Here is a 16,430-nt window from a genome sequence, read left to right as displayed (position 1 = left end):
CACCCACATCAGGGGCGAACTCGTCTTGACAAACCAACAAAAAGACAAAAAAGTTTTTATACTCGCTCAGGCGAAAAACCAGTTCATCCTCGCCACGGGTGGTGGCAGCCGTGTCCTTCTCCCTCTCGTTGATTCGTCTCCGGATGTTGAAGGGTTCAAGGTTGTCCTTTTTTTTAGGCCTTCCAGCGGCGGGGGCCATTGACCACTGACACCTCCATCTCCTCTACTTTGACAATCAATCAATCATGTTGCACGGAGCGCAATCTCCCTCCACCTCGACCTCGGCAGCCCCGGTTGCTACCGACGGCATAGACAAGGCGAGGAGGTTGCGGCGCAAGAGAAAGGCAGAGACTCAGGACAATGAGCGTCTTTCTAAGCGCCTGAGTCTGCTTAACATTGGTACGTTCATCCCGTCTTGTCCCACTCTTCCAACGTCCCGGTAGATCCCTTGGAGCTAACGTCGCACGCGACTTACAGAGCAAAGCGGCTCTAAGCTGTATGTTCCTGTCGAGGAACCATCAATTCCAACGCCATCAATTCCCAATGCTACGCCCTCTTCTTCGTCCTCTGCTCCCGATCCTTTAGTTTCCAATGATTCGATGCAACTCGATGATTCTAAACACAAGGTTTACATCTACAACATCGACGATGAGCTCTCCTCCGACAGCGAATCCGACGATCCCGGCAAGCTCGTTTTTCTCTCCGACATTGAAAAGCACCTGCGCGTAAATCGAATACCTCCTGCCGTCCTTGCCAACAGCGATGGCGAGCTGGCGGGCATGCAGCTTGTACTCTACAGCGATCCCAAGTCGCTGACGGTGCCCGAGGACAAGGATAGCGTGCGCAAGGCTATCATAGAGTCGAGGCACCGCGCGAGGGAGCAGCAACGACTAGAAAGGGAGGGCAAGACGAACACACCGAGGGTAGACCGTGACTCGACGAACGATACGATTACACCTCAAACATATACAGATGACGATCCAGATGCCATGGACGTGGATTAGAATAAGGCCCCGGATCAGTTTACACGCACACACTACAGATACATATACCCAAGGCGACTGGAGTTCATGGTTATGGGTTTACTGCAGAGAACGATCTTAGTGTTGTTGTAATTCAGCACAAGGCCGTTAGTGCCTATCTATTTCTGGTATCATAAGGTAGCTCGTTTCCTTTCAATTTGATATGTTTCCAGCAATGCATTGATGGTCGTTATTTCCCGTGAAGCCTCCAAACCCAAACCCGTCTCAATCAAAACCCTGTTGTATCCGCCCTTACATCTAATCTTGTACATGTTTCCGCCGTCTATCTCGCAGGAGGTGGTCCCGGTGGTGCCTGGAAGTCTGCAGGCCCGTCGTCCCGTCTCTGTCCTTGCGTCGGGTCGATCTTAGAGCCACCTTCGGGAGGCTCTTCGTACATGGGAGGCCGTGACGGGTCGTATACTGGAGGAGGCATGTTGTACATGGGATATCCACCAGGCTGCACGTAGGTGTGTCCGTCTGGCCCCGGGTAGGTAGCATAATACGGTTGTGGGTGATATGCGTATCTTGGGTCGACCTGTGCCATCATGCGCCTGCTCACAAAGCACTAGAAGTCAATGTTAGCGCCCGTCAAGATTGATAGAGGGAATCTGGAGGTCAGCTCACCCGATGGTATGCCATAGGTCGTAGACCCTTTGCGATCCTCCTCTTCGCATGCCAGTATCCGCCCACGATCCAGAGGGTAAATAGAACGACGATGACAGCGAGAATTGACCATTTGACAATCACTCCCTCCTACTTCAATTAGCATGCGAAACGTTGGGTGCGGTGAAATCGGGCGTCGCCTACATCGCTATACCACCAATAACCTTCATCGTTATCATCGTCGTCAAGACCCCATGATTCCGTGCGATTATCATCATCGTCGTCGTCATCTCTGCGCATTAGAGCGCGCCGCACAAATCTTGTCGCCGACATGTTCAGTGCTGGCAATTCTGCTGTATGGTGTGTGTGTTGTGTTGTGTTCAAGTTGTCTCGTCCGAGGTGGGAGGTGCATGCACGGCGGCAAGGCCCCCGGGGCAACCAGGCAGGGTGACGGGAGTTTCAAGGGCGGCCCCGACGTCGCAGGGATGTGTGGAGGCTGTTTGGAGTAAGCAGCAAAACGGGCCGCTCGCTGACCAAAAGATGAGATAGATGCAAGAGAAGAGAGACAGACCAAGCGGAGAAGGGGGAAAAGAGTAAAAAAAGGGAAACAGAGTTATTTAAAGGATCCTTGGCAGCTCCCAATGCAAAGCAGAAAATCATAAATAGACTTGCGGTGCGTGAGGTGCTTTGGCGCACAAAGAGAGGAGAAGGGGAAGGGGGAGGGATCTCCGTGCAGTATCTCTCTCTCTGGGCGACGATCCGTGGCAGGAGGCGTTGCGCATTCAAGTTTCACAGGCCCAAAAGGGGGCCAGGCTGCTTGGCTCACGGGCGCCTATGGACAAGCGGCAAGCCTCCTTATCCTGCGGAGCAGAGACTCCATGTTTATCACTGCTGAGTCTGGGATCGCGGGGGTTCAATAGTAAGAAGAGTCATGCTTATTCCATTCAGAGTGATATTTTAGCACTGGCACCTACTACGAAGTAAGATAATTCCATCCAAAGATCCATCGCTTAGAGAAAAGTCCAAGCCCGTGGCTGGCTGCTTTGTCAAGGGTTGTACAACCGTGAAAGGATTCACGGGCGCTGTCCATTCCGAGCTCAGCCTCTTGCCTTGAAACGTCTCATCCTGGACCGTCTCAGAGCCATTCATCGTGTTACACAAGAGGCTTGACAGCCAGTCCCGCTCTTTGTTAGCGCCAGCCTTCACAGGGGGTCTAATGGTCCAAGAAAAGGCATACAAAACCGGGCACAGCATACAAGGCTTCCATATGATGATAATGCTAAGATCATATATAGACTTGAGAGTGTCATTTATATATTTTACTCTAAATTTCGTCTCTATAGTCCGGCAAATCTCGTTGTCTCCCTTCAGTACAAGACGCCTTTCTTTTTCTTGGTCCAGGCGTCTGGTGGCTCAATGCAAACAGACGAAAAGAAGGGATGAAACAACACAGACTCTACCTTGACTGTTATTACCGCATTCCCTGAATCAATGTTGTTACAAAATACGTGATTGTTCCGTTGTTCAAGTTCTCTCGGGCTGACCGCCAAAATATCACGTATCAGCAAGTGGCGTGCAACGTGCCTTTTCCCACGCCAGCCATGGCGGACAAAGCCGTCCACTGACTCTACTCAAAGCCGACATACCAGCTTAAGGTCGAGAATACTGTTTGATGAAAATCGCTGTTGAGAATCTCTTACACAATTCCATCTAGCTTAGCAAATGAACCCAGAAACGCCATCGCTCCAATGCTACCATCAAGAAAGGGACATGCCCGCCACTCTTCACACATCCAATAGGTACTTTACAGGCCGACACCTCCCGCAGCCCATCCAGCAAAATCAGGACCATCACGGCCGTTATCTGGCCGCGGGTTCGGAGGCAATCCTTCCAGGTTTCTTCGTCGAGCGTCCTCGCCCTCCTGATGTGCCTGCTGCAGTCGTTGCCGCCACCAGAGGAGGAATACAAGCGAAAAGGTGATGCCAACAATAAGAAGGCTCTCCATTATCCCGTCATCATCGCCCGCGCCTTCTCCGCTGCCCAGCGCGCCATCGTAGAGATCCTCGCCGGCATAGTATTCCTCGTCATACTGCCCATCATCTTGCAAAAAGTGGTTAATCCATTCGGACAGCGATCTGACCTTTTTCGGTTCTAAAGGCATTGTAAGGATATGAACAGCGACATGATTCAATGGAAGACTTACTGGGCTCATCCTGGATCGAATGAATCGGTCCATGTGTCAAGGTGTTCCAAGCGCTCCGAAGCCGGAGCTTGAACAGACTCAAAGTGACAGGCAAATATGCCTCCTCATTGACTTCCAGCGCATGGTCATAATACCTCTTGGCCAGGTGGAAATCCTGCACCAGTCCAATGCCGTTCTCATGCATCCACCCCAGGTTGTAGAGAGCCTGAGCGCTTTGCGAATAATCCGAGGCTCCAGTGTAGCACTGGACAGCCTTGGCAACATCAACCTCGGTGCCAATGCCATCAAAGTAATAGTCGCCCATTTTGACAAGCGAGTCGACATTGGACTGCCTCGATGATCGAGTCCAGTAGACGAGTGCGAGTGCTGGGTTCTTGAGAAGGCCGCTCTTGTCTCGAGCCACTTGGAGAAACGATGACAGAGCGAAGCGCCCCTGTGTAGAGTCCAGCATGTATGCCACGTTAGTCTGCGCCTTCTCATAACCCTGCTCAGCAGCCAGAAGGTATTCCAAGAACGCAAGATCATGGTCACCGGCTTCGTACGCGTCGTTGGCATCGCCCCAAGCCGAGACCAACGGTTCGGCCTTCTCGGCAACACTCTTGTAATATGTGAGAGAAGCACCACAGAGCTTCTCCCGTCCAACACCATGGTGGATCATCTCCGCAATGTAGTAATGCGCCTCGATGTTGCCGTGTCGTCCCGCAAGTTCAAAGTAGTTGTTGGCGATCCTAACGTCCTCCTGACCACCCTGATCCAAATAAAGATGTCCCATCTGGACCATGGCAGCAGGGAAATCCTGATCGGCGGATGCTCTGAAGAGTTCCATAGCCAACTTCACATTTTGTTTCCCCCCGTATCCATGAAGCAGCATCAGAGCGAGACCATGCTGCGACTGGGCATCTCCTTGCGTGATGCCACGTTCAAACCAGAGTTTTGCCCTTGCAAAGTTCTGAGCAACACCATCGCCCCTCAGGTACATCCGGCCAATGTAGCCAGCGGCCTTGGTAGCAATCTTCTCCAGACCCGACTTGGGGCTTTCGTGGAGTTGTCCATTTTGCTTCCAGTAGCGGGACACAACCTTGCTGAAGTACCTGAGAGCAATATCGATGTCGGGTTCAAGGCCCCGCTGGCCCTCGTAGTATATCCTTCCCAAGTTGAACGATGCCTTAAAGTCGCCCTTTTGAGACATCAAATCGAGATACTCAATCACATCGTCGATGGCAGCATTCGCGTCGGATCCGTAACTCGGCTTGAAAGCGTTCATACCTGCACTTGAAGCACTTGCCCCTTCTCCGTAGATACCTCCATGGTCATCCGAGATTCGCCATTGTTGTTGGACCCAAGCTCTGCCACCAGGAGGACCAGATCTGTGCCAGGCAATCGCCTTGTCTGCCACACTCTTGTAAAATTTCACCGCCGTCTCGCAGTTCTTAGTTGTTCCAATGCCAGCGTGGTGCCTGAATCCCGCAGCCATTTCCGCACGAGCGTTTCCGCGAAGAGCAGCAAAGGTGTAGTAGAGGAGCGCCTTTGCTTGATCGCGCTCAACGACATTGCCGATCCCCGTGGAATAGTAGAGTCCGACCATAAACTGGGCCGTCGTATTTCCGTAAACATTGGCGAGCTGGTTATAGTGGTTGAAGGCCACGTCCAAGTTTCTTGGGTGGCTGTAGTTACCAAAGAAGTTTATCTCGGCGAGCAAGTAGAGAGCGTCGGAATTGTTTTGCCGCGCGGCTTGCTCGAGAAGATCGACCGCATTGGAGATGGAGCCGGTGGCGGAAGAATCGTGGGATTGCGATGGCGAGGTTACCGGGCTGGTGGGGATAGCTTTAAGGATATACCGCAGGGCGGTTCCGACGAGACCTGCCGCCTTTCGCTTTCGACGATGTAAAGGCTGCGGTGCTTTGTTCAGCTCAGCCATCGCTGCATCGACCAGTTCCGCGCCTAGAAGCTGTCAGCGTCTTTGCGCTCCCATTCCTCCGTGGAGGCCGACTGTACCAGGTTGGGGAGTATGAAGGTGGTTGTGGTCAACAACCACATCGGTTCTTGGAGCGGCGACATGTTTATTCTGACCGCCTCGTTGAACGGGTTGTTCTTTGATCTCTTGCTGGTAATATTTGGCATTCGTGCCAACTCCCAAGGTGGCCTGCCAGAGCACTAACAAAAGGTCAGCAAGCTTGCCAGGTGTCGCGTGTGCCGGGTGGAAGCGATTGACTAACGGAGAACCCAGACGATTGATTGCCTCATCTTGGGCAACTTCTATGTGCCAAAGTTTCGAGCTATGCCGCAGAGCATGGCTATTCTGCAGAGTGTAGATGCGGCCTGCGGTGTTGTTGTCGCGGGGTGTTCGAAGCGGCCGGGAGTTACAAGCTGTCCAGTTGAGGTCGGACCTTACATGAGGTAATGCCTGTCGGGTGTGTGCCCAGATTGGAAAAGCGTGGTGACGACGGCTGACTAATGCGCCACCCAGGAACAAGTTCATCGGGGAGAAGCCATTGGAGGCTCTCGACTACGAAGAGTATAAGTTGTTAGATAGCTGCAGTTGAGAGAAACGAACAAAAGAGAGGAATTATGGACGATATTCAAGATAGAATATGAATTGAGTTGTCAGCGCCTGCACACTCCGGCCTCGATGTGAATGCAAATGCATCAGTCCAGAAAAGGAGGCTGCAAACGCCAGTGATGCAGGGAGATGCACCTATGATATTAGCTAGGACCTGACAAAGGAAACTCTCTTTTAACCACTCGAGATATTCAATGCTGAAGTTGTCCAGTTGTATGATTTAAACAACGCTGTTGTGCAACTCCAAGGAACCCAATTGATACGCCTGAATAGCACAAGTTGCATAGTTCCACAACTCACAACAAGACCAATCTTCAACTCCACAGTTTCTGCCTAGTTCTGCCTAGCTAGCGGTTACGCCAGGCTTGCTAGTGTAGAAACTACTTCAGCTCCCAGCCACTCACGAAAAGCCCCCAGGTTTCAGTGCCCTGCAGCCTGGACTAAAGTCCCAAGTCCCCCAAGCCTCCCTTGACGCGAAAGTCACGGGAAGCGCGTCAATGGCTGGGGTCCGACCGCGTCTCCCGCAACGCGCCCCGTTGCCATCGACTCCTGAGAGCTTGCATCACCACTTTAGCTCGGAAAATCCATCACATCTCGTCACATCTCATCACACTTCCTATATCACGACTCGGCCCTGCACTTTCTCGTCCGTATCCATTGTTTCTTCTCCAAAGTTTTGGTGCCAATCAATTTTTACTGTACTGTTTGGCGAGCCCAATTGCCCAGGATTCTTCCCACGCGAGCTCTCCCCAGACTCCTTCTCCTACGAGGACTCACCGTGCATCGACCCCTTCCCCATCTCCGACTCCGTCTCCACATACAGTATCTCGTTATGTCGACACTCAAGCGCAAGGCCGCAGCGGCTGCTGGTCGAGGCGACACGAAGAAGGCCAAGGCCGATGGTAACATTGCTTCATTCTTTGGAGCTGCCCCTAAGCCCGCCGGTAGTGTTGCGGCAGCGCCGGCCGTCAAGTTCGACAAGGCCAAGTGGCTGGGAACACTTACTGCAGAGCAAAAGGAGCTTCTCCAGCTCGAGATTGATACCCTCGATGACAGCTGGCTGGCCCACCTCAAGGATGACATCACCACCAAGGAGTTCCTGGAGCTGAAGCGCTTCTTGAACCGCGAGACCGGTGCTGGCCGGAAATGGTTCCCGCCCAAGGAGGACGTCTACTCATGGTATGGACCTACGATGCTTGCCTTTAATGCCCCCTTCTGATCTTGGATAACCAGGTCCCGCCACACCAAGTTCAACAACGTCAAGGTTGTCATCGTCGGCCAAGACCCCTATCACAACAACAACCAGGCCCATGGACTGGCCTTCTCCGTGCGACCTCCCACTCCCGCACCCCCCTCTCTCAAGAACATGTACATTGCTCTCAAGAAGGACTATCCGTCTTTCGAGCCACCACCCAACAAGGGAGGACTCCTCACACCCTGGGCGGACCGTGGTGTGCTCATGCTGAATACCTGCCTCACTGTCCGGGCTCATGAGGCCAATTCGCATGCCAACCGAGGCTGGGAACGCTTTACCCAAAAGGTCATTGATCTAGTTGTGCAGAAGAGAACGAGGGGTGTGGTGTTCATGGCCTGGGGAACCCCGGCCGGCAAGCGAGTGCAGAAGGTCGACCGAGTGAAGCATCTCGTGCTGCAGAGCGTGCATCCTAGCCCTCTCAGCGCTTCTCGAGGATTCTTCGACTGTGGGCACTTCAAGAAGGCCAACGAGTGGCTCGTATCGCGATACGGACCTGATGGCGAGATCGATTGGGCATTGGCACCAGGTGCCACGACCAAGGCCAAGGTCGAGGAGCCCGAAGCTGCCGAAGAGGAAGAAGATGTGAAGGAGACCAAGAAGACAGAGGCCAAGAAGTCGGAGACCATGTCAGCAGAGAAGAAGGATGAAGATGATAAGGAGAACGACGCCGAATTTGCTGCAGATGAGGAGGCTCTGGAGGAAGCCCTCGCGCTCGCCGAGGAGGAGGAAAAGCGCAAGAAGGAAGAGTAGAGTATGGGTTTGGGGTTTATCAGAGCCAGCGTATTTGTTTTCTTACGACGGCGTTGTATTAGCACTTTGGATCAGGGTAAGGGTATCTTAGTATCTAGGGATGTAGGATTTGGCATGTAGGAATATCGGTCCCCAGATGATCGGGTCGCTGGGCCAGGGATCATGGAAGGATCACTTTCGGGAATCTATGTGCATGGATATATGTAGTTGTAGTATTCGTTTTTTGGATGAACGATTCCCAAGCGTATCGTATCGAGCTATGAAAGACGTCATCCTCTGGCCATTCGAAACCTCCGAACCAAGCATTGTGCTGTAAACAACATTCGGAGATCAGCGGACGGTGAGAACGGATGGAGGGAAGAAGAGGACGGGCCGGCCAGACCCAGCAGCCGTCATGCCCGAGGTCAGGGACTTGATCAGTTCAGGGTCACGGTTGAGAGAAGGGTCCGTGTTGAAGCAATTCAAACCGGCTCAACTCCACTCTTCAGCGCGCGATGCTAGTCTCTCGCCTAAACCTCTTCTCGAAGGAGAAGCCGAAAGATCCAGTTTGAGCAAAATTGAAATGGCATGATCCCTTCAGCTTCACCGGGGGCTGGACGACCGAGCGCACGAATGGAGATTTCAAGATGAGTCGAGGTAGAAAAGGTCTGAGATTGAAGCACCCTCCCTCATCCCTCGAGCGCCTCCCTTAGGGGTTTTCCCCATATAGCATTACAAAAAAAAAGGTAGCATCAGATCTCCCATGTCAAAAAAAGATTCCATGAGAATGCGGGGCATGGAGGGACGCGCCAGTCATGATCAAGGTTGAGCGTCAACAACGTGGACGAACGGGAACCAACGCCTGAACCATGAGCATCTTGTTTCAGCCCTGGCATACCAACCCAGGCGCGGAATACGGATGAGCAGAAGAGGGATGCACGTAGGTACAGTAAGTGCCCGTCTCCGCTTGCATGAAGCATAACGACTGTGGAGTTTGGTTTGCGGTTCAACTCTCGACTAGACCGGGGTCATGGATCGAGGTCTGGGCGTCGAGAAGCGGCCGAGTTGGGATGAAGGCTGATGGCGACAACGGCACAGACTCATGCCTTGGATGGGGTTGTCAAGGATGTTTCGTCTTCATCAGCAAGATCGAGGCTTGCTTGCTTGCTTGCTGCCAGGTTTCTGGGCTCTGTATGACCTGCATCTCTGGTTGCCGACGGTGTGAGATGGGACACTACGTGTTAGTGGCCACGTCCTGATCTCACTCACGTACATTTGGGATAACCAGTCGTCTTCTAGCACAGCCCGTCTGCCAACTCAGCAGCGTCGATCCAAGAGGAAATCCTGGGCGAACAGGCGGCCACCCAAGACGCCCACGAATGCCGGCTTGGGTGGGATGAGGATGCGCTGGCCATGCCAACTCACAACTCGGGGCGCCCCACGGATGACTGAGCCACCGGTACGGCCATTGGACAAAGACATCCCGAAAGAAGCCTGGGAGAAGGAATAGATGGGCTATATTTGGGCTTTTTGTGTGGGCAGAAACTGGATGTCCCGCCGTTGAGAGGTTCCTGGCATGAGATGGGGTATCCCAGGTAAAAGAGGCTAATGTTGAAGATGCTCGCGAACCGGAACGATTTGAATCGGCCGAGTCGAGAGTGGATTACCATCAAGGATTCCTTGAATTAGTAGACATCTTTTTTTTTTTTTTCGTCTCCTCTAGAGGCGCTACTCATGACGTGGAGAAGAACGAGCGAGGCTTGGGTTCATCGACAGGCTGAAAAGCCCTATCTTAACAGAGGCGCTGATATTGACAAGGGACAAGTCCGCCGCCAATTAGGCCACCAGAGGGCGCCAGACGGGACGCAACGGCGTCGTTTCTCCCGCCCCGTGTGTGTGTGTGTGAGCGGCTCGGGAAGTTTGAGAGGGCGAGGAGGGGCGCCTCATCGGGTGACTGATGAACTCTTTGGGAGAGGGCAATTGCGAAACGATGGCGTCGAGCCACCCGAAATGATCGCATCTAGAGATTGGATCAGTCGCGAAAAGAAAAGACGTGAGAGGCTCAGCGCGTCGTCTCGCTTGTCGCTCAGCTCGCGCAAGCTAAGAGTAGAGCTACAGCACCAATTTGGCTACGGCGACGGCGTCCAACCAAGGCGCCAAGGTGACAGGCTTGTCAAGACCGATGCCGGGCCATGGATGAGATGGAGGAGCGAGACCCCTGGTCCATCATCCCAAGTTTCTGATCATGGTGGTGAAGCCTATTGACGTCGTTCTCTGCCCGCTCTCCTCCTATTTTCTTTCGGCTTCAGCCATCGCCGTCATTGTCTGATAGAGCCAGGGCATGACGACCGGCATGATCAAAGACATGAAGCCCCTCGCTCTCTCTCTCCCCCATGGACGTCCAATTAATTAATTACCTGGCCACCCGCCCGCCCAACGTAATTAAAATTTCAGGGCATCCAGGAACGTGGCGGTCCACTCCTCTGATGAAAAAGCCTTGACCTCTGGCAGCGGCCCAACCTATCCAATCGCGTTGGTCAACTCTGGTCCAACGGTTACGGTTACCTCTTGTCTTGGCCTCTCACATCGCGAGTAGCACACTGCCCAACTCTTTTTTGCTGCCGCCCATCGCTGGACTTCCTTCTTTCACCTTGTCCCCTGGAATGGAATGCCCCGAATCTGCTTCCCGAGCCCCTCACACCCTGTCCTGCTAGTCTGTTCCTTGGAGTCCCTTGGCTTGCGGGCTCGTGGGGTGAGCTGTACTCGGGCGCGGCTTGTCAACCATCCGGAAGGCGTTGTGTTGTGTTGGTTGACGAAACCTGTACCTGTGCCTGTACCTGTGTACGTTGGTAATTCTCAGCCTCACGGTTACAGTGGCCCAGCGCCAATATCCGATCAGACGCGAGTATAGATTTGTGATATCATACAGGGCATGATGCCAGCTGCGCTCTAATATCATGCTGCAGCTCAATCATGAATAGCAGAGCAGAATTGAATCTATACAATACACCACAATCACCTCTAGGTTATTCAATCACAAACACAACGCAACACAACACACTCATCACTCGCAAGCACACACCCCTCCCTCCATCCCAAAGGGCCCCTACCCACCCTTGTCGACTTCTTCATGCTCTACGTCCTGTCATCCCAGCTCAAGAGCCCAAATCCCAATCTTAGTGCTGTTCTCTTCTGTACGTACCGTACTCATCCATCCATGATAAACCTGGTCGCGCATCCCCGTCGTCGCCCCTGAAGCGCGCTCCAGCCCAGCCCAGCACAAGGTGCGCTGCACCTACCTCACCCCGTTGTCCACAATCCCGTCCCGTCCCCAATCCCATTGTCACCCTCTCTCTCTCTCTCTCTTCTCGTCTCATCTTGCTTCTGGTTGGACTCAGAATTTTCTTCTCTTCCTCTCTTTCGATTCACTTTCCATTCTTCCCATAATCCTTCTCTATCCCCGGCCTCGTGCCCCTCCTTTTTTTTCTTCTTCTCCTTCACCCCCGTTGAGCACGTCGTTTCGTTTCGATACCCAGCAGCAGCCAATCTAACTGGCCTTGTATCAACCTCCAACATCCGCCAGAGGGGAAAAGGGTCCCCTAATTTTATTTGTACGCCCATCATATGCCGCTCACGCCCGCGTAGAAACCGTCCCTGAGCCCACCTTCCCTGACTTACACGTCTCTCTTGCGCGCAGGCTTCTCCCACCTTCTCGTTCAGCTTCACCATTTCATATCACGATCATCGCCAGTGCAGCAGAAGCTACTGTTAAATCGACCCAACTGCCGACATACCCTGGCCATATTTCGCAACCGGGGCCTTGCTTTTCCCGTCCTCAACCGGGAAATTATCACCGAATAGCTCCTACCTACAGTACCTGGCATCGGTACACCCCAGCAGAGCATCACCGCCCCTTTATTCACGTCCCGGCTTGACGTCGCTTTTGCATCCATTCCTATTCTCTTGTCGCATGGAATCTCCTCGCCACCGCGCCTGACTATCTTCTCTCGCAACTGCTGTTAAGCCGTTGCCCGTCATGGCTGGCCTCTTCGCTCGCCTCAAGGGAAAGGACTCCAAGTCCAAGAAGAAAGCCGCCAACGATCTTGCCTCGTCGCTGCCGGCCAAACCACAATGGACCGATGCCTACGCGCGCACCTCTGTCGAGCCCGAGGAGGTTCACGAGCTGATTCGATGTTGTACTCAAGAGCTCAAGGCGCGAGGTATGTTACTTTTGTCACATGGGATACGCATACTGCGACTCTCGTCCCCATCATGCCCCTCCATGTACACGACATGCTAATCGTTATGCTGTGCTCCAGCTCTCGACCACCCCTTTCTCCTTCTTCCATTCCGACCGACCTCCGATCCTAGCGCCGTGCGCTCCTTTGTCCGTCACTTTTTCGAGTCTCATGCGAATCTACGCGGTGAACAATTGCTCCAGGAGTTGCGCATGACGGAACCAATGGTACGTGGGTTACGGCATCAAGAAGCGCGCCAACTAACATTCCCAGGTGGTTTCTGGTGTCGCAAAGTGGTGCTGGAGTCGAATTCAGGGGGGCATTGTTGGCTGGGATGCGTATGAGCTGTTCAAGGTGGGAGAAATTGGTATGTGCTTTCGCATGGCATGACGTTAACGACCTCTTCAAACGGCAAACCTGACCCTTATCTAGACTCAAACCTGGCCCGAGACTCTTTCAAGACATTCATCCCGATTAGCGTTGAGAATGGCGCCCGTCAGCGCATCATCTTTGACTTCTTCGACCTCATGGCAGCAATTGCTGCCCACGGAAAGTCCAATGGTCTTGGTGGTCGAAAGCTGTCGCGGATGGCTGCATGGTGGGCCTTTGAGCACAAGGATACAACCAAGGGCTTCGAGGGAGGATATGAGGCGTGGCTTCGGTAAGTTGCCTTGAACGACCGCTGTTTATCGTGATTGCTTACTTGAAACCAGTGCTGCCGATGCGACGAGCCACATGTTCTTCGCTTTCCTCCGATCTCTCTCGCCTGAACAGAACGTCACTGGTATCACCATGCTCCCCATGTCTCTCCAGAAACTGCTCCAGGAAACCGAATATCCTCCCCAGCGACCAGCCCTTATGAGCTCCACCACCAACAAGGTTGTCATGATCGTCGATACTGTGTCTCCGACTCCCTTTGCCCTTTTGCGAAGGGCCAACCACTTCCAGTACCGCGACGAGGACCGCGCATTGCAGGAATTTTCCGAGTACGAGGACCCCGTTAAAGCCTTGACAGATGAGTGCCGTCGAGTCCTGAAGGCCGTTGCTGGCGCCAACCAGTCGCAAGTCTCGAGCTCAAAGCACTCGACCAGTCTGCGCGATGCATCTTGGTCGCGATTCGAAGATATCGGTTTCTCTAGTACCCTCGAGGAGGAAGACGATGACGACGAAAGCGCCTTGGCCCAGAAACAACCACCGCCTGGCCTTCGCAGGACACCTGCATCTGGTAATAACCTCGGAAGACCAACAACTCCCTCATGGGCCGACTTCTTGTCCTCCGGATTTGTCGACGAAAACCAGGCCGCTCGATCAAACCTTCTTCTCCCTCCTGACAAGGTCCTGCCACCTCTTGAAACGGTGAGACAACGAAGCTCGCAGTCACATCGACCAAGACTTGAGCACGACCGCTCCCTTGAACCTGGTGAACTTGCTAGCATCACCACCTTTTCCTTGGACGATGCATTCTGGTGGGTTTGGATGACTAGTCTTGCCCCTGAGGAGACTGCCGAGCGAAAGTCTGCATTCGGACGATGCGCAATTGTCGAGACTAAGATCACCGGTGGCCGCTGGCTGGTGATGGAGGAGATGGTGGCTGGCGCGGCGCCAGAGCCGCAGGAGGGTGCCTATATCGCAGAAAAGAAGGGATTCTTCAGCTGGACTCGACGTGGAAAGGGACTTAGTCGACGGAAGTCTACTAGCAAACAAGCCCTCGAAAACAATGTTGGCCAAAACAGCGCCAGCAAGGCCAGCATTGGCCCCGACACTCATGCTAGGATCCAGGCCAAGGCTGCACAGCTTCGAGCAGCCGAACTTCAGGAGAAGAAGCTGGCTGCCCAGCAGCAGTACCAGCGCCGTGGCCGAACTGATGCAGAGCTCATGGCGGAGAAGACTAACAGTGTTCTCACCTTGCAGCCCACCATCATCGGCGAGGCTTCGTCAGCACTGAAGTGGGTTTCCAAGTACGACAAGGGAACGATCAAGGACGTGTATATGGCCAACAGCAACGCGGGTCGCGGCTTGGCCGTATCACCTATTCCCTCCGAGGGAGTTAACGGGGACGCCGAGACTAACGGTGGCTCGCATGCTCAAGAGCAGCCTCCTCAGGTGCCCGTTAAGGACGTGCCAACGCCTGTTGCCTCTCCGACATTCGCGCCAGCCCCCAGGGAAACCGTAAGGAAGCCTCTTCCCGTCCCCGATAAGCCCGCCGAAGTTGGGCCTGCGCCTGTACCAGCTCCGGAGCCAGTTCAGGAGCAGGTCCAGGAGCCTATCACACAACTCCCGGATCCAGAGCCAGCGGTTGTCCCCGCCCCTCCCCCCAAGAACGAGCTGCCTCAAGACTTCTCTCGTGAGAATATGGTGTCCCCTACGCCATCAAGCCCCGAGAGCAAGAAGAAGAAGCTGCAAAAGGAGAACAAGGAGAACCGCGGTTTCCGTAAGCTGTTCCGCAAGAACCGAAGCTCCAAGCTTCCAGAGAATGCCGGCGCCAACGTGAATGCGCTCCTTCAACGGGATCAGCCCACTCCTGAGCCTCACGCTCAACCAACTCCGGCTCGTGTTGAGACTCCAGAGCCCGCGGCTGTCCAAGCCCCCGTTCCCCAACCCGCCCCTGTACATGGCGATGACTCTGAGCTGCCAACTCCCACACCCGCCGACTTTGTTACGCCCATGGAAGAGCCTGTGAAGCGTGTTGATACCCCCCAGAAGAACCACGAGGTCGTTGAGCCAACAGTGGAGGAGGCTCAGCTCCCTGCCAGCACCAACAACTCGACCCCTGTGGAGGTGCAGAATGCTCGGTTCAACCAGGGCCCCCTCGCAGACCAGCCTGCCTTTGCCCCTGACAGTGACGACGAGGACGACGCTACGCCTCCACCTATCGCTCGGGACTCCCGTCACTCTCCCCAGCTCGGTTCAGCGGCGCAGCCTGAGGAGAAGCTGAGCAACACCGCCGGCCCTGGAGTCCAAGATCGATGGGCTCAGATCCGCAAGAACGCTGCTGATAGAGCCGCTCGTCAACCCGACGAGGCGCCCCGTCCTGCTCACAGGACAACTGATGGCGATGATGATACAAGTGGAGAAGAGAGTAAGTTGAGACAAGTTGGTGTGCCTGAAGTTGACAAAACTAACGAGACCTTAGCTATTGAATCACGCGTTGCCCGAATCAAGGCTCGCGTCGCCGAACTGACCGGCAACATGGAGGGCACCGCCGGCCCTCAGGCGACTCCGGTCCGCCGCTGAACAACACCATGTCGCAACGATACACCAACTACTTGACCCTTTGTGCTAGGACTTGGTAAAGCACAATTTCCTATCATGGACCTTCTGAAACCGTCCGCCACCATCTGAACTGAGCTTTCATTGCTACGTGGCACATCTACGAGACACATTTCGCACGCCCTGCACACGCCTAATACCAGCCGTCGCTAATCTGTTTTTATGTTTCTTGGGTCTCCCTTGTTTCCTTGTTCTCCTTTGACACATGATACCACTAGAAGATGGAAGAAGAAAAAAAGCCATGCGAATCTTGACAGCTACAGGAGAGGGGAGAGGAAGAAGACTAGGAAACGGACCAGGCTCTGTTAAGTTGCCTGGGGTCCTGTATTTATTCATATATCTATTCATCCTGAGCAATCTCTAAGAAACTCTACTTCTTTGTGTTCATTTGTCTATTCCTTGAGCGTTGTAATGTGTCGTGAACAGAGTGGTAAGATCGTTGTCGTTTAATTCGCAACACAGGTTCTTACGTCGATTTGGCCACGAACAGCACTCGAAGTCTTGCGACTACACGCCGGGCACTACGATATGATAAGATAGGAATAATAAA

At 53.7% G+C, this 16,430-nt stretch overlaps 5 protein-coding genes across 5 annotated transcripts; 3 read left to right on the top strand and 2 right to left on the bottom strand.

Annotated features, from left to right (window-relative positions):
- Positions 1-245: 245 nt before the first annotated feature.
- Positions 246-1,004, top strand: NECHADRAFT_75232 (uncharacterized protein; the record flags this gene model as incomplete). The annotated part of the gene is made up of 2 exons (XM_003054425.1): positions 246-399; positions 478-1,004. The coding sequence occupies 2 exons, from the start codon at positions 246-248 to the stop codon at positions 1,002-1,004; spliced, it is 681 nt and encodes a 226-aa protein (XP_003054471.1).
- A 131-nt stretch (positions 1,005-1,135) lies between these two features.
- On the bottom strand, positions 1,136-1,974 carry NECHADRAFT_102387 (uncharacterized protein). Its single transcript, XM_003053723.1, has 3 exons — positions 1,830-1,974; positions 1,647-1,775; positions 1,136-1,587 (listed from the first exon to the last, which is right to left on the bottom strand). Exons 1-3 carry the CDS (start codon positions 1,956-1,958, stop codon positions 1,306-1,308), a joined length of 540 nt encoding a protein of 179 aa, XP_003053769.1. The 5' UTR covers positions 1,959-1,974; the 3' UTR covers positions 1,136-1,305.
- Positions 1,975-3,429: 1,455 nt separating this feature from the next.
- Positions 3,430-6,072, bottom strand: NECHADRAFT_30793 (uncharacterized protein; the record flags this gene model as incomplete). Its single annotated transcript, XM_003053722.1, has 4 exons — positions 3,430-3,776; positions 3,829-5,769; positions 5,824-5,982; positions 6,045-6,072. 4 exons carry the CDS (start codon positions 6,070-6,072, stop codon positions 3,430-3,432), a joined length of 2,475 nt encoding a protein of 824 aa, XP_003053768.1.
- Positions 6,073-7,358: 1,286 nt separating this feature from the next.
- NECHADRAFT_7068 (uncharacterized protein) lies at positions 7,359-8,219 on the top strand (the record flags this gene model as incomplete). Its single annotated transcript, XM_003054424.1, has 2 exons — positions 7,359-7,567; positions 7,622-8,219. Coding segments are annotated over 2 exons (807 nt in total), but the record flags the coding sequence as incomplete, so codon positions are not given.
- A 4,189-nt stretch (positions 8,220-12,408) lies between these two features.
- On the top strand, positions 12,409-15,844 carry NECHADRAFT_30991 (uncharacterized protein; the record flags this gene model as incomplete). Its single annotated transcript, XM_003054423.1, has 5 exons — positions 12,409-12,592; positions 12,692-12,837; positions 12,884-12,977; positions 13,043-13,271; positions 13,324-15,844. The coding sequence occupies 5 exons, from the start codon at positions 12,409-12,411 to the stop codon at positions 15,842-15,844; spliced, it is 3,174 nt and encodes a 1,057-aa protein (XP_003054469.1).
- Between the last annotated feature and the right edge of the window lie 586 nt (positions 15,845-16,430).

This window comes from Fusarium vanettenii (genome assembly GCF_000151355.1).
Source record: "Fusarium vanettenii 77-13-4 chromosome 1 genomic scaffold NECHAsca_1_chr1_3_0, whole genome shotgun sequence".
In the NCBI taxonomy this organism is placed as follows: Eukaryota; Fungi; Ascomycota; class Sordariomycetes; order Hypocreales; family Nectriaceae; genus Fusarium; species Fusarium vanettenii.
This window is presented reverse-complemented; position numbering and strand designations above follow the sequence as displayed.

Coding starts and splice junctions, on each gene's coding strand:
- NECHADRAFT_102387 (XM_003053723.1), bottom strand. CDS start 1,958: ATGTCGGCGACAAGATTTGTGCGGCGCGCTCTAATGCGCAGAGATGAC. Junction 1,776..1,829: donor GTTATTGGTGGTATAGCGAT/GTAGGCGACGCC, acceptor TAATTGAAGTAG/GAGGGAGTGATTGTCAAATG. Junction 1,588..1,646: donor GACCTATGGCATACCATCGG/GTGAGCTGACCT, acceptor ATTGACTTCTAG/TGCTTTGTGAGCAGGCGCAT.